The sequence below is a fragment of the Sphaeramia orbicularis genome, chromosome 8, assembly GCF_902148855.1.
Source record: "Sphaeramia orbicularis chromosome 8, fSphaOr1.1, whole genome shotgun sequence".
NCBI classification, from domain to species: Eukaryota; Metazoa; Chordata; class Actinopteri; order Kurtiformes; family Apogonidae; genus Sphaeramia; species Sphaeramia orbicularis.
This window is the reverse complement of record NC_043964.1, coordinates 19,306,693-19,333,928: the sequence shown is the minus strand read 5'-3', so window position 1 is coordinate 19,333,928 and position 27,236 is coordinate 19,306,693. Positions and strand designations below refer to the sequence as shown.

The 27,236-nt window shown below is 42.1% G+C and overlaps 1 protein-coding gene across 1 annotated transcript; it reads right to left on the bottom strand.

Moving 5' to 3' along the window:
- Positions 1 to 435: 435 nt before the first annotated feature.
- On the bottom strand, positions 436 to 27,236 carry gpatch8 (G patch domain containing 8). Its single transcript, XM_030141465.1, is given in 14 exon segments — positions 436 to 1,533; positions 1,536 to 1,628; positions 1,630 to 1,748; positions 1,751 to 2,976; positions 2,978 to 3,441; positions 3,443 to 3,583; positions 3,585 to 4,287; positions 4,625 to 4,755; positions 4,855 to 4,998; positions 5,125 to 5,211; positions 6,399 to 6,466; positions 15,530 to 15,602; positions 23,167 to 23,244; positions 27,106 to 27,236. Coding segments are annotated over 14 exon segments (4,470 nt in total). The 5' UTR covers positions 27,151 to 27,236.

The window sequence follows — 27,236 nt, the reverse complement described above, 5'->3', positions numbered from 1 at the left end:
TTGGCAGCTGAAAGGAACAAAACCTGCTGTGAGAACAACATTTTGTCTGTAAAAAGCAAAACATCCCCCCTCTAAAAAAAAAAAAAAAAAACTCCAGTGGCTTGTCAGTCAAAAAATGTTCTATTAAACCCCAGTGTCTTCAGGAGGTATCTTTAAACTACACCCTGTCTTAAAAATTCAGGGCAAAACATTACAAAAAAAAAAAAAATCGTACATGAACCAAAAGAAAACTGTTAGTGTCCTTATCGAAACCAACTCCGGTGTTGCCACTTTGTGTCAACAACTTCCTGCACTGTGTCGCCCAGTAAAACTGCTGACATGGCGTGCTTGTCACAAAGACTGTTTAAAAGCCTAAACCAAGTTGGTTCAGGTTAAGTCTTTTTTTTTTTCCAGTGGGTGGAGGCTGTCAGTAAAAACCTTCACTTGCATCACTACTCAGGAGCCATGGTTAGGTGGGTGCTGAAGGTCCTGCCCTGAGAAGATTGGGTGGAGGAGTGGGTGGAGCTGCAGGGCTGCTGCTGCAGCAGCTTGTGACGGCCGAGGTGTGAAAAGTGTGGGGTAAAGAGCTGTGTGTGGAACGTGGTGGAGGGCTAAGGGTGTGTGATGAAGTGCAGAAGCTGGGATAATATGAATGGGTTGGCCAGAGAGGAAAGCAGTCGGGTGGGCAGGAATCAGCCCAGCGTGTCCCAGTGAGTGTCCCAGAGAGTGACCGAGGGAAGGCCCCAACGGAGACAAGGAGATGGGGGTGAGGTGATGCTGGGGAATGTGGTGTACCTGGGCCAGTTGCGCGTGGGCGGGGTGTGGGTGGTGGGGGTGTGCAGGGTGGATGCCCATGGCTGCAGCGGTGGCGGCGTGGTGCTGCAGAATAGCGTGCTGCACGGTGGTGATGGAGGTACCAGAGGCCACAGACACTGTGGGCTGCTGAATGTGGATCTGCTGCAGGGCAGGTGGAGGTGGAGCTGGGGCCAGATTGGCTGCAGCAGCAGCAGCAGCCGCTGCAGCTGCAGCGGCTGAGGGAAATGTTTTGACCTGCTTGGCCAGAAGCTGCTGCTGGATATGCTGCTGTGCAGCCTGCTGCAGCTTGCTGTACTTCTCCATCTCCTCTGGTGTGAATGTGATTGGCTGACTCTCTAATGGAGCCAGTCCGTCCTCCTCGGCCTCCAGACCATCTTCTTCCAAGCTGGGTGGTGGGTAAGCAGGGTAGGCATGCATGGGTGGCTGCTGTTGCTGCATTTCTGGCATGAGGGACTCCATCATGGGATTCTGATTCGGGTCCTGTTCTGCCTCTCCTTGGTACTGAGGCATTATCATGGAAGGCTCCTGTTCAAACAAAGGCCTAGGCTCTGGAAGTACCCGTGCTTCTGTGGTGGTGTGCTGTGTCTCCTCTTGCACTACTGTGCTCTGAGGAGCCTCCTCAACCTTCTGGACTGGTGGAGCTGGGGGTGGAGGTGGAGGAGGGAACTCCCTGATAGGCTCCACCAGGATAACTTCTCCCTCAGCCTCAGAACCCTTCCCGGTTCCTGATTTCTCTCCCTGTCATCAGGTCTGGTGAGGGGAATCAGTGGTTTCTTCCCTGCCTGAAGTTTACCAAACAGTGGCAGCATGGCTTTGCTTCCCAGGGTTGGGGGGAAGTTTAGGACCAAAGTAGCCCTGTGGCGGGTCCTTTATTTTAATCCCCGATTTTGTTCCTGTGGCAGGATCATCAGAGCCTTTTTTAGACTGGACCTTTTCTAGCAGCTGTCGTGGCAGTCAGGGTGTTCTTCTGTTCTCCCTGCATCTCTGGACCCCCCTGGCCTCAGCATCTGTGAACTTGATGAATGCGTGTTGCGGTTAAGGCCTCGTGATGAAGATGAACGTGGAGACTGGGAACGATAGATGCGAGAGCGATTGAAGTCTCTGCGGTGTGTGTCGCTGTCCCCTCGACTCCTGGCTCCTCGTCGATGAGGGGAGCCTTTAGTGGAGTTGGAGGAGCGGCTGGCGGAGCTGTGGCTGCGGCTGTAGCTGCGTCTCCAGGATCTGGCACTGGTACTGCGGCTCCAACTGCTGGAACTTCTAGAGCTGCTTCGATGGTGCCGTCGATGCCTCTTCCTACGACTGTAGCTTCGTGAGCGTGAACGAGAGTCTTCAGATGAGGAAGACGAGTACTGATGTCTCCTGGATCGTCTGCGTCCGCGACTACCCCTCCTCTCATATTCGGAGTCTGAGGAACGTTTGGAGTGCCTCCGTCTGCGGCCCTCATTGCTGTAGTCACTGTAGCTGTCTGAGTAGCTACGACTGCGGTGGCTGTAAGCACTGCTGCCTGCTGAGGAACGCTCTGAGCTGCTTGAGTATGAATGACTTCGAGATGTTTGGCCACGATGGTGACGACGACTACTTCCTCGCCTTTCTCCCCGTCTCGATGAACGGCTGCAGGATCGGCCCGATTCCTCGCTGTGGTGACGGCGCTGTTCGCGAGGGCTCGACCTGTGATGGCGTGACCGCTGAGTAGTCGAACCACCTTCTTCTTCACTCTCACTGCTTGGCGGCCGACCAGGACCGGGGCTCTTTTGGGCTGAGGTGGAGCAAGAGGCACTTTGAGGTGCACTGGAGTCTGTCTTTTGTTTCTTGGTGCTGCTGTGCTCCTCTAAGGAGTTAGATTTATCGCTGCCTTTTCCAGATCCTCCCTGCTCTGCTCCAGACTTGGAAGGCACTTCCTTTGCTGCACGTTTCCTCTTCCCAAGTTCTACTGATCCTGTATTTCCTGTTGCTCCTCCCACTGTAGTTGTTGGCTGAGTTGAAGAAGTGGTTTTATCTTCAGATTTTGCTTTTGTTTTCTCCTTTTCATCTCCTGTTGCCTCATCTTGGTCTGGGGCCTTGTTTTTACTCTTCTTCCGTTTGTGTTTTTTCTTCTTTTTAGGTTTCTCTTGTGTTACTTCAGTCTCCCCCTCTCCATCCTCTCCTGCTCCCTTTTCTTTTCCTTTGCGTTTTGAGTGTTTGACGACTTCTTATGCTTTTTCTTTTTTTTTTCTTTTTCTTTGCACTGGTGCTGCCAGTTGCAGGCTTTTGCTCATCACCTTCTGACTGGCCAGTCTCTCCTTTTACAAGTGTCTTTTCTTTGTCAGAGCTTGTCCCTGGTTTATTTGTGTCTCCTTCACTTGTTGCAACTGCTACCTCTTGTACCTTCTCATCAGATTCTTCACTAGGTTTAGGTGATTTTGCCGATTTCCCACCACGTGCCCCTTTGTTGCGGGACAACTTGAAATCGAAGTAGAGTGGATTACAGCTATAGGACAGGGAAGGCTGAGCCTTTGTAAATTCAAGAAGCTCCGAGGGCCACTGTAGGGTGGTGCTCTCATCTTTGCTTAAAACAGGAAAAAAGGGACCTGTGGGAATTTTAGGGCCTGAATTGGAATTTGTAGTATCTTGTGTAGTCTCTGTTTTTTTGTGGGGAAGGAGGTCCAGCAGAGGTTGTGTCTACTGTGCATGAAGCGACATCCTCTGTCTTCTCTTTGGGTGACTGGGGCTCTGGGTCAGGGGTTGAAGTGTTGTTATTATCTTGTTCTTCTTCAGTCTTTGTATCTGTTACACTGGGCTCCAGCTGTTCAGAACTCTCTTCGACTTTTTTCCTCCTCCTGCTGCACCTCTTCCTCCTCTTCCTCTTCTTTACTCTGACACTGGTCAGTTGCCTTCATGAATAGCAAAAACTGGAAGTGAGGCTTTACCCGGCAATGAGCAGGAGGTACATAGTGATAGTACTGAGGTTCCTGTCCAGCGTATCCTTCCTCTTTTTTCATCATCATTTTTAGTTTGTTGAGGGTAGAAGCTAGCGAGCCGCCATCGTCAGGTTGCGGCACTTCTTCTGTCCCTGCTGCTGTACCTCCATCTGCTCCTTCACTTCCTCCTGATCCTGCCTTGGGGCTGTCTGTGCTGCAACCAGATGTCTCCTCTTGTCCTCCAACCTTTTCTCCCTCCTGGTTCTCCTCTTCCTCCATAGCCTCCTCTCCATGATCTGCAAACACTGCAGCTGCTGTTTCAAGCTTTACTGGAGCCTTCTTTGCAAAGGAGAAGGACACGCTGACTTTGGATGCGCCACTGGGGGTGGGGGAGGAGGAACTGTTTTTCCCCAGAGAGAAGCTGATTGCTGGGCCAGGCTTTGGGGAGGCTTGCCCACTTTTATCTGTCAATGATCCCTCCAAAGCACCGTCTGTCAGAGTGGTGTTCTCAGGCGTCATGCCATCACCCTCTTCGGCTTTTTCTCCATCCACAACCACTGTGGTAGTTTTGAACATAGGTCCACTTCCAGGAGTCCTAAAACACAAGAATGACAACATGAAGTAGGATAAACATTTCTTACCAAAGCAGTTCAAGTGATTTAATGTGAAAACAAAAGTTATATTTGATTCTTGAGGGTCCTAGCAGAACCAAGTATTACTTCTAATGTTCTATTATTATTTAATTAAAAATCCTTACATTTTGAGATCAGCAGGTAAAATTCATTCAAGTATTCTGCACATATAGCAGACAGGGCATTTTTTATCTATATGTTATGTGATGTGCAGTAATCATACTGTTTTCTGATTGGTGTTGGACAGTGGACATGTTACAATTTCAGCCAGAAGAGGGCACTCCAGGAACATACTCTTACCGGTCTTGCTGTTTTCTTTGCTCAGCCAACTCATGCAAACGTCGCAGCATCTTCTCTTGCTTTTTTCCATCTTTCCGGGAGCGGGATGACACATTTCGAGCAAACTCTCGCTGCTTTAGCTCCTTCAACCTCTGTATTACAAAAGCAACACAAAATAGAAACACAGCCTGTAAGGATCTCCGCTCAAAGGGGCAAAACATAACAACATAAAGAGTGCAGAGTGACAGTACCTGCTTGTGAGCGTGGTCATACGAGTTAATGTGATTGTCAAACTCCTGGTGTTTGGTGTACTGTTTGTCACATAGCTCACAGTAGAAATTGGCCCTCAGGTCTTCCAGAGCCTTTGCAATGGCTTTCTCCTTTTCCATCTGGTCCTGTTGTTGGATGTAAAAACACCAGGGAATTAGTGAATCTTAAGAGTGCTTCCAAGAAGTACAAAAAAAAACCTCATTTTATGTCTGATACTTCCTTGAGTAAATGAAGAGTGACTCATCAAATACCTTATATTTTTGTCGCAGTTCTTCAGTATCCTCCTTCTCAACTTCGAGCACTCTTCTCTTCTCTGTGGCATCCTCTGCATAGTCCAGCTAAAAGGACAAAAACAGCTGTTATAACACTCTGACATGACAAAACAACAGCCTTTCATAAGCATGAAGCTCTTTGCCAGTGTCTTCCCATAAGTGTTTGATGGGAAAGACATGAGGTCTCACAGCAGTTAAGATGTTCAAGATGAGAGCTGTGTAGTATGACAACATATGCCATGTGATGGTAGAAAAACATTATTCATCATTTCACATCGTGCTCTATCATTTATTTTGATGTACTGCACATCACCCTGTATGGCAGTATTTCTTAGCACTTGGGTGACGCTTTGGATTCCTCAACACCACATGGATGATGGGAGCAAATTTGCATGAGGGCAACACAAACAAACACAGAAAAAAGAACAAGACAGAGCAGTATCTCCAACTCCAACCAGCCAAACCAAAACAAGGAGCATGTCTCTGAAAGAGAGGCTCTCATATTGCACATATGTAGCTTAGGTGTGAAGTGTGGTGCAAAAACAAAACCACTATACTCTTTTGCCACCATTCAAGAATCATTATCAAACAGTACAGATATGGCTGCAGGTGAGAGAAACAGCAGTAGCATCTGAATGCCTGTCTTTGTGTATTATGTCTGCAACTATATTTTTGAAAAAGTGTTTTCTATTTAACTTCTTTCTTCTTCTCATTACATCATTGAAAATTTCCACAAAGGTTCCAAGTTAAATGGGGAAAAATAGCACATTTTATTTGTTGAGCAGATAATTGTGATAGAAAAAAAATAGGGCTTTCCATGTCATGTATACAATCTATTCATTAAATTAAAAAAAATAAAAAATGTCACAATATATTTTTTCTGGATTTAAAACAGCTATATCCTAGTTTAGGAGATTTTTGGTACTAATCCACAACCCTATTAAACATCCAACAGTTTTTTAGACAGAGCTTGCTTTGTGCACAGGATCATTAGCACAGGAATGCCCTGAATGTCATCAAGTTACCATCAAGTGAAGATAACCCAAACAGGAATCTTCCTGACTCATTTATGCAGGTGGCATGATTCAATTAGGTGACTTGAGTTCCCCTCACCATTTGTTACAATCATGTTTGTATTAAGATCAACAAAAAAATTATCAATTGCACATTTTTTAAGCTTTATGTACTGTCTCTTCTATGTCCCTCAAATTAAAACAATACTGCTTTTATCAACACCACCACAGGCATCTTACCTCCATCTCCATTCGTCCCATCCCCATAACATCATATTTGAGGATAATGGGCACAGGGTCAGTGCGTCCTGAGGGAAAAGAGACAGAGAGAGGACGAGGTGAGATTTTTTTTTTGCCTGGAACAGAGGACCAGCTCGGAGACAGCCTGCTTATAGAGCATAGGGTGCTGGGGTTAGAGAATTTTGCCTTGAAGTGCAAAGAGACCAGAAAGCTACAGTGAACCAAACACCAGCCATTCTCACAGCTTACTGCAGCCACCAAGTGCAGACCACTTTATCTAGCCTCCATGTTATATTTGATCTAGCCGCTGATTTACATTTGGAGCAGGTCAAATTATCTGCGTCTACTGTATTCCTATGGGACTATGTGAAGTCAAGGGCATTTGGGATATTTAGTAGTACTGTATCTTATAGTGAAAAACAAAGAAACAAGATTATCAGCTTTAAGCTAATCTTTGTCCAGATCTAACACACAGGAGCTGTGCAGCCCACCACCCCTCCTCCATCCGTTCACTGCTGCAGTCCTGTTAAACCAGAATGCCAAGTTTATCAAGGACAGCTTCAGGGACTGTTTGTGTATGTGTGTGTGAGGGGAGTTGCAACAGGCCTGCGCAGCTGCTGCCACTGCTCACTGAGCGCCACTGCGACATCCTCCCAAAACATCCCAACATTATCTAAGGCCTATTGCATCATCTCTTTCTCAACTGCAGGCTGACTGACCATTGTCCCTTTCACTGTCCTAAGGTCCAAATCTGTTCCCTCGTCCTGGGCCCCTTTCCTTGTCATGAATGAGTAATATTTTTCCTCTGTCTACTAAAGCCATGTTATGTAAGCTGTGAAAAGAGCTAGATCAGAAGGAAATTAACTGTAGAAAAATAAACAAACCAAAGACAACCAAAAAAAACAGAATGAAACATTAAAGATATAAAATATATAAAAATCAAAACTACTTTGGAGATTGACACAGAATTGCTTAATCCACTCATAATCAGCCAAACAAAGCAGAGAGAAAGACAGAGTAAAATTAAAAAAGGACACAAGCACTGAACTACAGCAGAGTGACGTCACAGGCCAGGTATCGCCATGGTGACAGTGCAAGGGATGGGGATACTTACCTGGTAAAACATGGGTATGGGTAGGAGGAGAAGGAAGGGGAGGACAGACAGACAGATAGACAGGGGAATCTCAAAACAAAATGCATAGAGGAGAATTTGGACTAATCTGCTGCTCCTGTTGCCAGCCAAATACAATAATCAATCTGACTGATTATCAATTCAGTTTGGTTTCAGTTTTTTCCTCCCATATATTCAAGTTAGTGTTCTTCCATGAATCAATTTTCCATGTATACCATTGGGCATATGGAATAGTTACAAGCATTTCACTTGAACATGTACCCCAGTTAACTGTTGTGACACTTAGCCAAGAAAGGCAGGTGGTGTAAATTTCTCATCGAATTGACTAAAAATTAAAGGTTTCCTGCAAAAGTAATGCTCTGTGCTGAAAAGACCCAGAGACAACATTGGCAACCTATGCATTTAAAGTAGTACTGGGCGATATCCTGAATGAATCGATTTTAATTTCATTCAATGTATAGACTTGTCATATGTATAGCTGAACCAACAGATTGAATGCGTCCAAAGGCAGCAAATATTGTACTATCAATAATATGTGATCTTTTGCAATAATAACAAACAATAGAATAATGAAATCAAGAGAATAAGATATAAACAAAATAAAATCATTTAAAATTATACAACGCATTGACAGGCCATATAATAAAAGTGAACTTCAGTGATACGGTTTGCTGCTAGAAGGAACCGTATCAATTGTGTTGCCTTCTTATTAGTTTATAACGACAATAAAACTAACATTTAGTTTTGAAAAGGAAGTGGGTGTTAAACTTTTTATTTGTAAATTCTATTTTTATTATATTGCAGTCTGCGCTGTTAACATTGATTAAATTAAGCTGTTTTGTGCATACTGCTTACTTCATTCACCATATTCCTCATCATTTAATGGGGCCAAGCAAACCCCATATTCATCAAAGCCTTCATGATATAATCACCATATATAGCGAGAACAAGGCACAACTATTAATAGTCTCAGCCATGCAAAACAATTAACTCCTTTTACAAAATACTTTGATTATATAATGAATACTTGTGATCATTTCGCCCACCACTAATTTAAAGGCTTTTGGCTTTCCTTATCCTAGGAATTTATTTTGTGGACAATGCAAGTACACCTACTTCCTGGCACATTCTTACCTTTCTGGACAGGAAGGTAAGAATTTTTATTTATTTATTTATTTTTTTTACACATTTTTCATATTATTTGTTCCTCATAAAATGTGTGTTTGTTACTTTAGCCATCACAGCCCAATGACATATAGAGTCTGAAATCATAGATGCATGGGCAGATAAACATGTAACGGCCTGCCTGGACTCTCAGTCCCACTGCAGTGTCTGTCAGTTAAGAGGGATTTTACTGCAAACCTAACTCTGGCGGCATCGTTGTAGAGGCCTTATTCCACTGAGAAAAGTGAGAAAAGAGGACTGGTGGTGCAATATCTGGATCACAAAACTACCTACTGATAGACCTGTGTGCTCGTGCTCTTGCCTAACAGCTTCAGAGAAGTGAAACCAAAACAGAGTGGGTCTGTTAGCCACTGCAGTGGTCTGTGTGAATGGAGTCACAAGTCAGGCCCAGAATTAAAGATTAATGAACCATTACAGTCATCCCAAACTATCACCAATCTTTAAACACAGTGACAATACTTCCACATTACCCATTCCAGTGGAAAAGAAAGGGACCAGACAAAAACAATGTGCATCTAAATCACAGGGTGTGAATCACAAGGTTAAAAAAAACTGAAAACAAACAAAATGACAATGTTCTAAAGGTAATACATATGCATGATAATATACAAGCAGCAGAATGAGGACTAATACAGAGAGAATTGAAAGCCTATGTAGCATTGGTGCTCTGATGAGAGGAAAACAAAAAAAATGGGAGAAATTAAAACAAAACAAAACAAACAAACAAAATAAAAACAATTCAATTGGGGGATAAAATAACATTTACCACTAAGTTTACCATCAGCACAACATGGGCAGGATCAAATCGCTGTAAAAAAGAAACACCAATTGGTTAAGCAGGAAGATTGAGGCACATAGAGAAGGGAGGGTGGGGTTGGGAGTGTGGTTGTGGGGTTTAGGGGGGTCATTACCAGAGGGGCTTCAGTGTGTCACCCCCCACCCCCCTCATCCCTTCACTCAGGGCTAGGTGCTTACAGGGATATTCTCTCACCACTCTATCCCAGCCACTCGTCCCAGTCCCCAGGCTCCTAGCCTGGCATTCTGTTGCTCTCTCAACCAGAACGTGCCCCAAAGGTACCAGACTATTACCTCTTGGACAGTGTGCCAAAAACTCCTTGTATTAGTGATAACCCGACATCTGTCACCTTCACCTTAACCGTGTTTAAAAAATTAAAAATCCCACCAGATAAGTACTCTTGGAGGAACTGTGCTGGGTGAGGGAATGATAAACAAAAACACCTAAAAGATCTGGAATCAAAGGTAATATCTCTTTTTCAAAGTCTGGTACAGAATTTTTTTTTTTCCTTACATATTTAAATATCTAGCCAGTACATGCCTCTAGGGACGACCACCATTTTCCCCCTTTGAGCTTTTTGCCTCGCAGACACTTGTCAGCCCAGTTAGCAAATCTCCCTGAGAATCTTTCATTTCCTCGCTAGCCTACAGCCAGCAAGCTGGTTTTGAGATGTGCTTAACCCCGGAACAGTGAACACATGAACACACATAAAATGTACCTGAGGAGAGAGCCAGCAAGGCTTTGAGCAGTGCTTAGAGTGCATTCCTACACAGAAATTTTATGACTTGTGTGTATAAATGTGAACTGCGCATCAATCTGGAGTGTTACATTTCACACTATCATGTGAAACTGTTTTACCTCCAACACTGCTTAAAGCCCCAGGTGAGTGTGACAGTTGGAGGCAGGCAGGAGTGCACCTCTGGGACAAACATGCTGTGCAGGAGGGGTAAAGAAACAGGGGGAGGATGGGAGTGTGTAACCATGGGGACAGAGACATTTGGGGTGTAGACGGGTGGTGAGGTTTTTCCCTGTAAGTTGACTCTTTGGCCCGGTCAGTAACACATAACACGCACACACAGCTCAGTCCCACACATAGACCACACACATACACATGAGTTTCACAGGTTTGGAGGTAGAAACAGGCAAACAAGCAGAGGGGGGAAAACTTGTCTACTCTGCAAGCCATTCAAAGTCTGAGCCGTGGTTACAGCCAATCAGATACCCGACAGCAGCCTCGGAAACTCAAAGAGGAAAAAAAAATCTAAAATACGTGGAAATGATTATTCTACGGGATGTGATGGAATCATGGCTTCCTAAATCTATCTTGATTTCAAATGGATTTTTGTTCTTTGTTCGAATCGAAGCACTTTATTCTTTAGCAGATTGAAATAAAGGTTTAGTGATTATGAAGCAAAGAGGAGGAAGCTGATAGAGGCCATTAGCCTACGGTACACTGTAAAAGGGGTGTTACATTAAGGTCAACTGCAGAGTGGGAGAAGGAAAACACACCCACACATACACATACTGACATACAGAGGGGTTCCAACAAACCTTACCTAAAAAGGGGCAAAAGGACAAAAGAAGAATAAGAACAAAGTCAATACAGTGAAAAACTTAAAAAGGGGACACAATGCTTTCACTTCAAATATCAAAATCCTTCTCTTCTGGCAAAGAAGACAGGAAAGGAGAGGAGAATTGTAATGATCATCCAGCAGACTTGAATGTGATGCGATGGTACTGTTGAGTTGCAGCCAATTCGTGACTATATCAGCAATACAAATAGTATGCCCAAACAGTAGGCCATTAATTTCTACACAACAACTGGCCACATTTTGCTGCAGTCTCATCTGCCCACAAAGCAGGATGCTTATATAACCACACATCACTGGTGCCAGCGGCAAAAACAAAAGCACAGTCAGCCCCTGCAACTTTTTCTCTCCTCATCACAAAGCACACATACTTAAATAGATTTCTATCGAGCAGTTCAAGGCCACAAGATAAATTGTGGACACCAAATGGCAAGTTCAGAAATTGCTGCTGTGTTGTCAGACTCCATACATTTGTCAGCGAGCCAGGAAAGAAGCAGCTTCCCGGTCCGCTCTGGTCCCTGGCCATCGTCAGACTCAGAATACCTATCGGACAACACGGGGAACAAAGGCCATATATGTACAAGAAGGAGAGGTGCTAAGCCAGATACAAGACCACTCCGCAGCCAGCTGTCAGATCTGTGTCTCAATAAGCTCACTAAGACACAGAGTTAATGTCTATGTATCAACAAATCATCTATCAGCTCTTCAATCAGACACACAGTGATGTCAAGGGCAGAGTTAAGTGAAGATAACAGCGATTTTCACACAGAGGAATATCAGTCTCAGAACACCAGCTGGATGTGAGAATGACTTCCAACCGCAATAGTGTAATCAAATTGCACTTAAAAGCTGCTTGGGCAAATGAAAGCACAAAACAGATAAGTAGGCCAAGGCAACATTTAGCATTACAACTATGTCTGGATACTCCATTAAGTCTCAACACGAATTAAAAAAAAAAAAAAAAAAAATCCTGCTCCAAATGATCACATAAACTTCTGTTACGATATTTATGTATTTTCACAGACTAGTTTTATGTTCATGTCTGACAACTGCACAAATTTTAAAATGCAATTCCCTGAAATACCAACAAATGTAAAATATGGATATGACCTACGGAATTTCAATAATCTACTGTATGTGCTTAGAAACTCAGTTATGTAGCAGGTCTAAACTCTCTTTGTACCTTTTCTCATTCCAAATGTTAGCCTGTACTTGTGCTGTAACTTGCTGACATTTTGGTTTGGGTGTGTGCTGGAAACCCAGTTTTGCAGAATAAGTTGTGTTACTCATTAAAATGCTGATATGGAGCACAGATGTGTGTCCTGGCTTTACAAGAACTCCAAGGCACTTGAGTAAGAATTAGAATTTTACAAAACCAAAGATGAAAAAGTATGAGAGCTACAGAAATGAAGATGTTAGACTGGTTTAGATACAGTACATAGTATAGATGGTAGAAAATGATACAGAGCGGAGAAGAAGGGGACTAATTGTTAGAAATCATGTGCATAACAAGCACCATACTTAGCAGCCTGCAAGGACTCAGTGGTCTGCCAGTGATGACATTGCTCACTGACAATGCAATTCATCACCCTTTTTGGAAGAGAGGGTGAGGATGTGATGGAAGAGTGAAAAGAGTGAAGCAAGTGAGATGACGGAAAGAATGAAGAGGAGATACTGAAGAGGGTGAAGATACAGGAAGGGGCTCAGTGGAAACACGCCAAGGCTATGCACCACTGTTTCTGAGCCAATGAGCCTATGAGCACAGCAGGGTTGAGCTAATGAGGTGCTGACGATAGCCAAGACCAACCCACACACTCTGCTCCGTTCCGCCTGTTTCCTCTTACAGCGAGTCAATACCGACAAGGCCATCCAATTACAGCTGTCTCAGAAAGTAAACTGCTCTCTGGTCTACAGGTTTCTACAACTTGCACAGTTTATTTAATGATCACAAACTACAGATGGCTTTTAAAGTGTACCTGTACTGGTCATGTTTGCTGCATTAATTGTGCTTTATACATCACTTACAAGCAAGAGAGGCGCAAATTCAAAGAAAAAAAAAATCACCATAAATGTACCACACTGGATCTTTTTATTACATGAATTACGCGTGTGGGCAGAACCCAAGGGAGCAGCCACAAGTGACATTACAATGTTGATTCTGAGTGATGGAGCACTAGTAAACAAGCGGTAGTCAGTAAGCAAGATTAAATTAAAAGTACGTGTTCATGCTTGTATGTGCTGCCATAAGCTTAGCATTCCACTATTGCCCTAGAGATGCAACTCCGCACTCACCGACAAAGTGTCATCTTAATCTGGTATCTGCTGCACACCAGTTAGTTACTAGTTCATTTCAGTCCAGGTAATCGGACAATACTACGAGGTTTGGTCACTACCGATGGTGGAACAGGCTCCGAAGGAGGCAACATGTTGGGGCGGCTGTGGCTCAGGAGCCACAGTTACTGGGTCGTCCAATGACTAAAGGGTTGGCGGTTTGAATCACGCTCTGTCCTAGTCATGTGCTGTTATGTCCTTGTCCACTTCATCCACCTTGCCTCCAGTGTCACTCACACTGGTGTATGATTGCGTGTGGTGGTCAGAGGTGGCTTTGGGTTCCATATTTAACCATTAGCAAGATATGTGATCTTTTGATTTAGCCAGCAATGAGAATTCATTATTAGGGATGCACTGATACCACTTTTTTCCAGACCGAGTACGAGTACTTACATTTGAGTACTTGCCGATACCGAGTACCGATACGAGTACTTTATAATCCCATTCCAGTTCTTAGTTCCTTTTGTAAATGTGCTTTATTGTCGTTGTCATTAGTCTGACTGGAACAAAGTGCTGCGACTGACATTTAATGTGTTGGAATGAGCATTTCTCAATTAATCCACCAAGGGGCGCCACTCTTAATTAACCATACTAGACAAATACCTCGAAGAAGAGGAAAGTTTTTTGAGAAGAAGAAGAAAGTCAGTAATAACAAACATGGAGACGACAGAGGCAACACTAATGTGATACTAATATTGCTGCATTTTCACTGGTAAGGTTTAAAAGCTTAGCTTCAGCAGGTAGGGAAAAGAGAAATGAGCACTAAGTTTCGTTTTCACTTCTGTTGACGGCGTTCCGCACCACTCCATACACCCGCTGGTATTCTCATTCTGTTTACGCATCTGCGAGCACCTGGTATACGGATGGAATGTACGCACAGGACGGACAGAACGCTGCGTCCGTGTCTGTCTGTGTCTTTAACGTTACTTGCAGTCAGCGTTACTTTTATCACCGTCATTTATTTTGAAAAATCTCCACACTCGCCACACATTATGCCACCACCATGTACCTGCTGCACTGAACTGTGAATGTCACACGGCCGTAAGTGGTATCGGTGCATTTGTATCGGATGTCTTTTACAAGTACGAGTACACACACTGAGTATCGGAGCCGATGCCGATACTCATATCGGTATCGGTGCATTCCTATTCATTATAGGTACCCTTTAAGGGCACATCATCTTACAGCACGCCTAAAGTCGTTTGAATGTATTCGTGCTACAGATACTGCGGAGAATAGATGTTATAAAAACTATCAATAAACAGTAAACTGCTCTCATGAAACCTCAGGGCATTATTTGAACTGAGTCTAAAACTCAAATCCTCCAGTCTACCCTGGTTTGTATGCGAGTCCAGCAGTTACTAATCTTTGATGTGAAATACAACCGACCTAGATAAGACCAAAGGACTGCCTGTTCGCGTGGGAATTCAAGTACTTTCTTTTCTTGTAAAAGAGGCAGCCATGCTGGACGGAGATCTGGCTCCATTCAACACGGTTGCAGGCAAAAATATTGGCTGTTCTGTGATTCCAGTTTCAACTGTGCGCTCTTTTTTTATGTGCACAGAAATACACAACAAAAGAAACATTTAGCCCCTTTGACTAAGACATACACCCAGACATAGAAGCTCATCGGAGTATGTTTGTTTTTAACCTGTGGCTCAAGATCATAACTATATCTAAGTGCTCTGATGGCACAAGCATACCAACACATGGGCAACCTCTACATGCATGTGCAATTTTTCTCAAATCTTGCAAGGCAGTACACCACATAAAGCATTATTTGCTTGCATCTCCTGACCCAGAGTCCCGGCCCCAAAACCCTATCGATTACAAGACATCAGGAAAATCTCCTCCCCCTTTGAGTTTGAGGGACCAACGGTGTCAGAGGCAACTGACATTATCTCTGTTTATCAATTCACTACAAAGAGTAATCAACAAAGAAAGGAGTTTCAGAGATAGAAGTGTGGGAAGAAAGTATACAGTTTGCGGATTAAAGGAAAGAAATAAAATGACGTGAGGGGAAAGTAAATGGCAGAAGGCAGTGGCCCAGTACCACCAGCATACATTGAATATAGGTGTACAAATAGTGAGTCCTTACCCTGCATGGTTTTGCCAAGTCCTTGTCCCAACTTCCAGCCATGTTTCTGAAGCAACCGGTGCCCGATGTTATCCTAGCAGAGAGAACAGAGGAGAAAAAAACCAAAAATATTCCAATAATAAGAGGAGCTTTTCCCCGTGGGTACGGGTAAAAAAAACCAAACAAACAAACAAAACAAAATACCACTCAGATCACACTATCATCATCAGCACAACCACCACCACCATCACCATCCTCATAATTGTCATCCACATCACCTACAGCGTGTAACATCAGTGTCTTCCAGCACAAGGAGCGGTAAGGGCAGTTGGGGTGACAGGAGATAGAGGGTGGGAGACTGAGGAGGTCAGGTTTTCCATTATGATGCATACATGAGACTATGTGTGGCCTGTAAACTACAGATACCCTCCTACAGAAGGAGTGCAGTTTTAATACCTTCTTAAGAAATTGGGCATGAGCATATCTGTTTTTTGTAATGATAAAGATAACACATCAAGTCACATCGACTGACTGAGAAGTTAACAAGGAGGAGGAGGAAGGAGAGGGCAATATATGTATCACACGCATACATATATGAACCACTACAGGGCGAGCTCTTAGTACACAAAGAAAAGTGACACAGAACAGGTATGGAAATCTTGCATTAACAAAACGAAGACCAGAAACTCCAAGCTTGCTGTGATTCCGTAACCATGACAAGGGGGAGCACCATGAAAACATATGCAGCTGTCACAAAAAATATAGCAAGAGGAAGAGACAGAAGTGGAGCTAGTGGGCCTTGGATTACCATTACAAGGCCCAGGCTGGACAGAATATGTATGTGTGAGGGGATATGTGGGTGTGCAGGTGAAGAGAGGGAGACATTGTGTGCATGTAACCCCATTCAAGGTGCTAGAAGAAACTATTGTGCATGTTTTTGGGCACCATTAGCATCTCTGGTCCGGTCCCAAAAATGGTCACATATTCACAATTAAACTTATTAGAAAAAAAAAAATTACTGTTAGTTTGACACCAGTTTTAACATTTTCATGGATATTATGAGTATTTGTAAAGCAGAAAACATGCTTTACAGTTCCGATGACTTTAACCTAACACACAACACACACAATTGTGCACTTTAAGATTAAGATCAACCAAACAAAATGCTAAAAATCGGTTGGAAAAATTTTATAAAAGTAAAAACGTGGTGCCACCAAAAACAAAACCTGAATCTAGATTGTGTGTACATAAAAGTAATTAAAATAAACTAAAATGATCATGAAAATGTCATTTCTAGGTGGTTATTCACACATTTTTAAAACATTTTTGACTTTTTTTTAATGTTACCCCTGACAAAAAAGTCAACTTGTACTCAAACTAATAGCATAGAAACAAAAACTAAGCATTTTCAAAATATAAAACACTAAACTAATGATAAACTACACGCCTGCTATTACCTTGAACTGGAGTAATGTCATCTGCTTTTAAGTATTAATTTTCTTATTGCACTAATGATTACTACGACGAAGTATAAACATTATGTGGCTAGTCACGTGGACGACATCAGGCAACTGACAATGAATCAAAGATGCTACAGAGAAGAGCAAAAACATGCACAACAGGAACTCCTATCACACTACAGGGCCAAATGTGCATGTCTGAGTCTGTTGTATCACTAGTATGGGTCAGCAAGAAAACAAAAACATTTAGTGAAATGCAAGACCGTCCCACCACTACACACTACAGTACATCCTCAAGCACAAATAAACAGGAAACAATGAGATTTCTTAATAAGCAGTGTTTTTCTGTTGTGATTATAACTATTCCAAGCTTGACTAACATTCACCAGAGTGCTGCATTCTACCAAAAAAGAAAAAAGAAAAAACAAAACATACAAACCAAACAAAAAGATATTTATAATCACAAAGAGATTGACATCAACTTTCACAAACAGAAAGTGAAGGGGTTTGAACAAAACAGAAAAACAGCATGCAGCTTTTTGTTAAAATACTTTAACAAAAAGGATCGTCGGTGTTAGTAGTGCACTGTGAATGGTACACATACAGAGGGATGGGGCGGGCTGGGAGGTGGAGCGCAGTGTAACAGAACTCCAACTGTGTTAGTTTCAAGTGGATCAGGCACAGAGAGGAAGGTGATGGCTCAACAGGGCTCGATTAGTTCTCTTTGACAAAAAGAGGAGGTTGTGACAGGGGGCAGAACAGAGCAGGCTGAGCCATGGTGGAGGTGAGGTTTCTAGGGTGGTGGAGGTGAGCTGAGCTTGAATGGGTTAGTGCATGTGAAGGGGAGTGGTAGTCACACACACAGCACACACTGCATCTCCGCCCACATAGTCTTAATTTTGAAATATGTTTACTCTTAATACTTCAGTGCAAAGTGTTGCTTTATTTAACATTTCTGGAAAAGAAAAATTATGTCATTTGTTAAAAAACAAAACAAAACAATAAAAAACTGTGCAATGGTGCTTCACCATCATGAACAGAACGAGACAAATAAATCAAAACATTAGCTGAAGTTTGTTTCTAATACACAAGGGAGTCTAAATGGCTTCACTTCCTGTTTCTGTTAGGGGTTGGTGTTTTTCCCTCCATTTCATGGATGTATGAGCTGTAGCTGTGCTTACTCAGTGTGACTGTCAGATCCCTTCCGCTGTGGGATGAGATAAGAGAGGAATCTGTACTGGGCCTCACATTGAGGGGAGAAAACTGGAGACAGCCTGGCTGTATCAACTCATAACGAGGGAAAATAAAAGCTACATTACCATTCTGCTGCTGTGTATATATTTATATAAAACTTCTCTGTCAGGCAGTAACTTGGCGGATTTGAAGGCCAGGTGAGTGAATTTTTTTCTGCTTGGTGGACACCAAATCCCCTGGGTTCATTGTGTAAAGAAACACTGCAGAATATGCTGCAGTGAACACCTCCCCTCCCACCATCATCAGGCATGTTCTTGTCCCTTACTGCAGTATTCTGGTGCAACAACGCTCCACACATGAACATTTTCACTGATTTGGGATAGGTTGATCTATGAAAGTTGGAGCAAGGTGGAAAATAATATTAAAAAAAACAGCCTGAAAAATGAAAGCAGGTGCTACATTGTTAGCTGTTTTTTGTACTTAACAAAATGTAGTCCAACTAAGCAGTACTCAAAGAAATGTGTACTGAAAGCTCAGAGAAGATAAGTCCATCTTACATTAAATAACATCCCTATCACTTGTTTTGTTTGCTACCAGAAAAATTTATAAACAAACTGAAAACAGGAAGGGCATGTTGGATGAAGCACCAGTCGCAACTGCTGACAATAATAAAGAGATTAGTTCATAATGGACACAGCAAAGGTTAGAGGGCGGAGATGAGGCGCAGACTGCGTGTTGAACAACAGATGAGTGCACCAAAAGAATAGACAGACAGACGGATGAAAGCAACGACGGCGAGTCCAACAGCAGTGCAAGTGGAGTGAAGGCATTTCCATACGAACCTGGCTTTAAAATACTGGGCTGTCAAAAAAACAGTCACACGTGACACAACGTAAGAAACCGGCCAAACGCTTTAAACTGCAATTCTGCTAGCTTCTCTAAAATCTTATAAATGCAAATCTCTCTCTGCTTTTAAACAAACACAATACTGTATACAAACAGAAAAGGTAGGCATGTCAATAAATCCACCAACTGACTGTTAATACAGGAGAAAGAAAAATAGAAAACGTTATCCAAAAGGTCTACAAGAGCGGGTGTTTTTTTTTTTTTTTTAAGTGTGCATTGTGCTTTCATTGGCACAGTGCATGGCAAAAGATATGGGTAAGGGCAGAGATATGCAGGGGACCCCACCTAGAGACCTCAGAGTTGTAATTCTTGAGTCCAAGTATCATTTGTGTGTGTGTGTGTTTGACAAATTACTCTGGTTCAGATGACTGAACCTTTCCCCAGAGCACATACGATTTTATTACTTAAGAGGGTGTAACATGGAAAAGGCAAACTAATTCTCAAAAGTAAGTGATTCCGACTCAACATTAAGCCACCTACTTTATTTTTGCTTGGCTGAAGGCTCCCATTACTGAGATTTCCGCATGTTCTTAGACAAACCCTTTAGGGATCTGTCTTGCTGCAGATAGTCATCTTTTCTCGTGTCCCTGTGGAATGTCTTTTGGCAAGTGCTGCTGGTGGACGGGGTCTGCAGCCTGCTCTTCAAGAAGTCTTTGAAACTTTCTTGCGTTAGGTGTTCTGGTCAGCCTAAGCTACTGCAGGCGTGACTAAATGGAAACAACTGTCTCAGAGCAACAAGAGGCATACAACAAAAGACTCCTACTATCCACTACACTGATGTATGTGTGGATGTGTCAAACTAAACCTAAGGGGATTTTATCAACTACATGTTGGTAAAAAAATCACAAAACAGCACAGTACACTTAAGATATAGTTGTTTTCATTACAGTTATTTAACATACATACTTACCTTACAACTCTGGAGACTCAATTCATCAACTGGAAGTTTAACAAAGTGTAAAATGAGTATAGGATTTGGAAAAGGGAGCCAGCAGAAGTTTTTAGTGTTTAACAATCTAGAGTCTTTAACAATGACCTTGACCCCTGTGCTTCTAGCAGGATTAAGAGCGGTGCTAAATGAAGAGCCTGTAATGTAAAAAATGAGGGTCAAGCATTTCAAAAGCTTGACCTTTTACTCGAACACTTCTTCCCACCTAATAAGGGATAAAAGTCTTAAGTGTAACTGACTAGCAGCTGTGTCAAAGCACATATAATGGAAAAAGATGCACGCTTTATGGATCAAAGTGAGACCAGCTACTGTGTTTAAGATTCAGAAACAGCTGATATGCCAACCCCTACCATGTCCATTTCCTGTGCTGTTCACTTGATGTTACTAAATTCCAAACAGGCTTCAGTAACACGAAAACATTTACAGAAATAAAATTCTTTCTGTGGGCTGGGCACATGTGTTTCTTATATTAACAGTGTGAACATGTGGTTTCTGTGGCTCTGAGGATGCCCACTGCATATCGCTCTTGGATGGGGTTGGGAGAGGGCAAGGGGAGAAGGGGGAGAAGGAGGAGAAGGAGGGGGGCGGGGGGTTGGGGTTTAAGGACTGGACGGGGCAGGAGACATGGGAGGGATGAGTCTGGGAGGAAAATTGTAGTAGTGATTAGGACAGTGTTGAGAGGAAATAGTACTGAATACTACCAAGTTAACACATGCAATGCAAAAACAATGTTAGAGAGAAAGAGCAAAGACCAAAGGGGGAGAGACAGAAAGAGAAAAAAGATCCCAATAAAGTACCACAGACCTCTAGCTGCCTATATATCACACACAATAAATGGCAAGGGAGAGGCTCTGGGAAGCTGGGCCGAGGCAGCACCTGTGGACAATAATTCCTACCACCTTAGAGGTTTGCAATAAGATGGCCAGGACAAACCTGTGTATGATCATGCATAGAGTATTTTAGGGTATGTACAAGGATAGAAAATCTTGATATTTTGCAGCTTTGGTCTATATACTCATAGTAAGAAAGGTGTTTGTTTTATGAAAATGTGTCTGAAGTGCTATTCAGGGCCAAAATTTTGTCATTATTTATTAAGTTGTAGAAAGTTATCCAATTCATTTGCCTGTAGACAAAAGGTGTGCCACTTTCTTTTTGTGTGTACATGCATTGCCACTGTAGCCTAATTGCAGCTGACAGCAATTCTAATGTGGCAGTTTTTGTACTGATGTGTTAAACTGTGTGATGCTGCCTCGCAGCCCTCAGTGCCTCTCCACAAATAATAGCGCAGGAGCAAATGAGCCACTCAAGCCAGGTGAGCAGGCCACCTCTCTCCACCACCCACACATAGTAGGCTTTATCTAAAAATTGTCCAGAAAAGATTATTTATATATTCTTGATTTGCTAGAGGCCTACATCATATTCCGGCATCAAATACATATAAAATTAACCTTATAGTTACATAATAATAGTGTTTGCTCACCAAGTATGGCACAACTGCCATTTGACTACTGCTTTAACAACTTATATTAAGGTACATACATTGTACCATACATCTCTTTTAATTAACCATTAGTTAAATTACATTTTAAGTGCATATTAACTGGTGTCTGATCTATTGCCTGTAAACTGCAAAACCCTATTATGTTTAATATCTGAAATGATTCTTATCCATTTATACTACTCAGAAATGTTTCATGTTTATTTATGGTGCAAAGATCTAATTTCCTTGTTCCACAAAGGAAAGCATTTATAATTTTTAGACATTTTATTGTAACTAATGAACTTAATTGATTAAATAAACAAGTCTGTTTCAGACTAAAAGATCTTCATGTGTCAATTGGCTGACAAACACACCCCTACGTTTGGCAGATGTGGCCTGAAACTGTGGAGGTGAGAAGAGTTTGGGCCTGCTCACCACTGTGCTTCAGAGACAGAAGAGGAGATAGAGAGAGTTGGAAAGACAGAAAAAGAGAACTGCCTGCGCTATTATCCATGTGCCTCTTCAGCGAAAAATGCAGTCCCAGTTGCACAAGCACCATGCCAGCACAGAATGACAGAGGGTACTGTACACCGAATAACTGTGTAGTAGAGAGGGAGCAAGAAAGAAACAGAGGTAGAGAGAGAGAATAGATACAGAGTGTGACAGTAGTGAAACAGAAAGAGAGAGAAAGACAGTCAGAGAAGCGTTACAAGGACCCTAAAGATAGGAGTAAGAAAGCAGAGCGTGCAAATACAAACCGGGTCATTGCTGCTTAGCTAATAGGGGCCAATTCGCTGCAGGAGAGAAATGTCGAACACCCCAAGTTGTGTACAATAAGATAACTGTCCTATAGACACAAACACTATACATAAATTCTAAGCTACATAGACACACACTCACTCAAAACACAAATGTAGCCATTCACACCATCTAATGTGCACTCTCTTGTTTGCTAAATGGAGTGGAATAAGCACTGCCTACATTTCATAAACAGACAATTTTGTACCATTGCAGAATATCAAGACAAAAAGTGTAAACGCTACAAAAAGAGGCTGTTTTTCCATTGTCATTATATGACAAAGATATAGCAATAAGTACCACCCTCTGAACTGTTTTAAATAAAAGAACAGCTTAATAACTAGATCATTAATATATGATGGAAATACAGCAAAATGCAGGGCTGAAAGTAGATACATCTGCTATTCACAATCTATGTGTAATCATTATGACAGACAGAATTGTCTTTTGAGTGAGAAAATGCTTTAATAGCCGTTAATGACAGTGCTTTATCCACTCCACACTATTAAGAGTCATCTCATCTCATTGTACTAAGATGACTAACAATGACTAATGGAAGACAAAAATCAAACTTTTATCTGTAAGCCCTATATAAAAAAAGATCTAGCATTTACATGATCATTTTAACTGTCACACAGGAAATGTAATAGGCAGAGGACAAAGGAAGTGGGAGGGGCTTAAAGGGTATTAATGGACATGAGACAAGTGAATCTACAGGTTAGGTGGCAATTGTGTTCAAGAAAACACTGGATGCATCTACTGTACATGGACAGAATGAATGGAGTAAAAGGTGAGGTTCTTATTTCTCCCTGGACCAATCATCCACTCTCACAGCTGGTCCAATGGTGCCAGATGATGGATGCAGCCTTACCGATTCAATGGGCTTGTCCAAGGACGCCTGTTCCAGCTCCAACTGGCCCTCTTCATACTGGTCAAAGTGATTCCCCCCCTGGGTGACACACATTTAAAACCTTATTTTAGAGATTCAGGAGACGGACCTAATTGACAGACAGCTTAGCACAGACATAGAGATAAAGAACAGCTCTGGAAGAACTCAGAAAATGTGTTGTTTCACCAAAATTTGCATTCAAATCTATGTGTTTTTCCTATCCCAGGGTTTTAAAAACACTGAAACAGCAATGTGCAAGGAAATGTGTTGCCTGCCTGTCATTCACAGTGAATATTTGTCAATCACACAAACAGAACAATAAGACGAGGCGTAAAAAGATTTTAATATACAAAGCACAACACAGTAACTGAATGAGGCCTGAATAAATATAACTACAGCCTCCAGCAGGTAAGTGTAAAATCAAATTTTATCATTTATCACTTCTGTTTTATTTACAGTATTTGACACAAAATAATGTGCATGTAGATTATTTACATGCTAGTAAAGCTATGGGTTTTTTTTTACTTGTGGCTATGACAGAAAATTAAGCTGACATGGTGTATTTTGGTGTCTTTTTTTTCTTTGTAAATTCATTCCAGCAGTGACGCCAGCATGCACTGAGGAAAGACGTCCTCAGGCTATTTGTTGTCTGAATTGCAAGCATAGCTCTACTTACACAAATTGAGCATTTGCGTATGTTCCTGGGTGGGACAGAGAATGAGTAATGGCTTTCTACTCCAACCAAAAGGAGAGTGTTTATAGAGCAGTTTCTGCCCTGAGACAGATGGCTTCCTCTCTCCAGCAGCAGAGGAGAGAGGAAGGTCATGTTTAAGAGTCTGTTTTCTTCTGACCTTCACAAGCAAAAACTGAAGGAATCCAAAAATAGTCTGCTGTGTGTTGTATTATTTACCAAGTGCTTGCAGCTACAAGCTAAAGGGTTTGACAGCTGTATCTAATGCAACAATAAACATTCACAGTCAAACATACACCAGGATATTTATTCTGCTTTTGTATCACTGGGGACTTACATAGGAGGATCACTGCAAAATATTTAACAGCCTGGAACACTTCCTGGTTATTCTTTTCTGCTGTGGAATAGAACTAGCTAATGGAAATGTCTGTAAAAAAGACAATACTAACATGAGCTGGCTCATGCAATTGCTAAAGGCTTTAACCGCCACATTCTCTAGGGATTCTGGTTTTGCAGAGATAAGCAACTGTTCAAATCAACCCACAGCAATGAGGTGATTTGATGCCACACTGGCAGTCATTAATTCAGATGAAACAGGACCCTGCATCAGCATGAGTGAAGCTGGGGATTATGAGAAAGGGAGTTGCTGTGGAAGAGCAGAGGATTTATTTATGAACAAATCAATGGCTCTCTGCACCCCCCCACCACCACCACCACCTCTACTCCCCTTGACTTTCTACCCAGACCACTTAATGTGCTATCAGCATAGCCTTCACACACCACAATGACTTCTTATTTTTAAGGCTGTCTGCTTCTTCATTGCTTAGACTCTGGTACACAACTCCACATACAAAGAAATGACAGAGTCTGCTGATTCGCATGACAATGGCTAACGTCTTCACAACAGTGGGCAGTTATGTGGGCTCACAAAAATGTTTTGGCATTTCTGCAATACAAGATAAGCATTATGGTAAAGTGCCAACAATAAAATGAATTGACAAAAGAGACAGGGCTGTTGGACTGGTTGCGCTGTAGGTATTAGGTAGATTGTCTGTGGGTGTTTCCTACATCATGTTGCTTGGCAGCAAACTATAGTCCATGGAGAGAGAAACTTTCTGAATACTGAACATATCAATGCCTCCAAAGTAGAGCTCTCACACAGAGCTCTACTGTGCTGAGCTGAAGCAGCCCTCAACAGACTCATTCAGACCACACAGCATTTCAGCTCCCTCTGACAAATTAGCAGAATACTGAGTTCCCACTGGACACCACCACAGCAGATTTAAATAACTCAAGTAATTCAATAAAACCTTCCTTACACTCGTGCTTAAAATTGTCACGAGGTTCATAACATTTGACTTTGCACCAAAATACTGCTGCAGTAGAGTTAGTTGTCTGGAAAACAAACGATAAAAAAACAGTAACATAAAACTAACATGATAAAACCAATAACAAAAATGACTAATCCTAAATTTTGCAACATTATATCGGAAAATGTTTAATAAATCAGAAGCCTATAAACTCAGCCTCAAACAGCATTAGCTTTACTGTCGTGGTCTGAAATGCCACACATATTTTTAATGGTTGTATTAGTGGTAACTCAAAATACGGCTGCTTAAGTTAAAAACCTCTAAAGGAGTAAAGACAACCATTTCAATTTGGGTTGGGATTTAAATATGATAGACATCTAACCCATTAATCCAACCCTGACAACCCCATTGTTGGGAAAAAAAAAAAAAAGAGTAAGATGTCACACAGAAGTTACATGGGCTTCTATTTAATGACCAGATACTTTTACTAGACTTTTTTCCCCACACATGTGCCGTACATTTTTCATAACAGGTTAATCAGGATGACAGCTGGAGCTCAGGTACAGCAGCGTCCCTAAGCCAGACAATAGAGACATCACAATCAGACATGATGACTGTTGAGACAGTTGTTACAACATGTGGTTCTAGTTAGCAGATTGGCAAGCATCAGCAGTGTTTCCCGGAATTAAAAACCTGTTAGGTGGCATTAAAAAAGCACAAAGAAATGCCTGTGTTTATAAAAACAGGGAAAAAAAATTATGCAGATGGAAATACCTGCCATGAATGACAAAATTAAATGATAAGCAAGTACACACAAACATGGATAACTCTGGATTATTTTACATTCTACAAATGTCTGACTTCAACCGGGTGTGGTCTAAGATGAAAAGTACACAACTGAAAACCAAACAGCTCACACATAGGCTGTGAAATGTTGCAATTCAGCTCAAATGTACTAGTGGCAAGCTCAAATGTAATAAACACACAACCTTAAACCAGGTTACAACAATGCAGCACCAAGATGGTTATGACAGGGCTGTTTTTCTAATCCAGCAATATATATCTTCAAAAGTGGAGTCAAATAGGGATGTAGGCCTACACCAGAACACACTGACTTCAAAACTTTATAACACAATGAGATTGTATTGATGTGAACTTGACCAGCTCAAGAATGATGAAATAATGCAAAGTTTAACATAAAGCCCACAAATGTTTCTGTCAAATTGGGGCAAAGTCAGAATGTCAATGGAAACCAGTAAAAGACATGACCAGTATGTATAATCAATAATTGGTATGTTATAATGTTCCTTAGATTACACATATCTGGCGAGAATAGATTGAAATAACGCCAGTTAATAACTAGTAAAACAGACAGTTTATTACAAAAACATAACTGCACAGTGTTAACTAGTAATGGAGGTTGTATTGTAGTTGTCAAACGAATATAGCCGTTGCCTGCTGCTGCTACAATTAGCTCCCCAATGTGCGTACTTGCTGCTAGTTATCTAGCTAGCTATACGGGCTATCCATCGTTAGCATATGTCGATAAATAACCAAGGTCACTAACGAGCTGCTTTGTCTTTAATATAACTATTTGTAATGCGTGGTTAAGAGGTTTAACCAAGTCTGCACCGACCTACGTTACTGTTCATTAACCACTACGGGGGTCTGGTAACGTACGCAGCAAAACACATAGACATAAGGGAAGTTAAATTCAGAAGAGCCGCAGTGCTCTAGCCTTGTTCACTAGCGTTAGCATAGCTAGCTTGCAGTACTAGCAAGCGATTTACAGAGCGAACTGCGCGCCTCTGTTTGTTGTTATGTTACGTCTGTCCGTGCCATTTAGCTCTGTTATTATTCGCTCCAGTATCCCGCCACGACAAAACACTCGGATGTCTTTAATTTTACAGCATGCATTACCTGGAAATCACGCTCTTCGTTGAACCTAGAAAATCTGTCGGCCATTTTCTGAACACAGCAGCAGCTTCTCTGCTCGCTCCGTCCGTGTCCGACAGAAGCGCGTTTGTAGTGATGGTGTGCACTGAGGGACT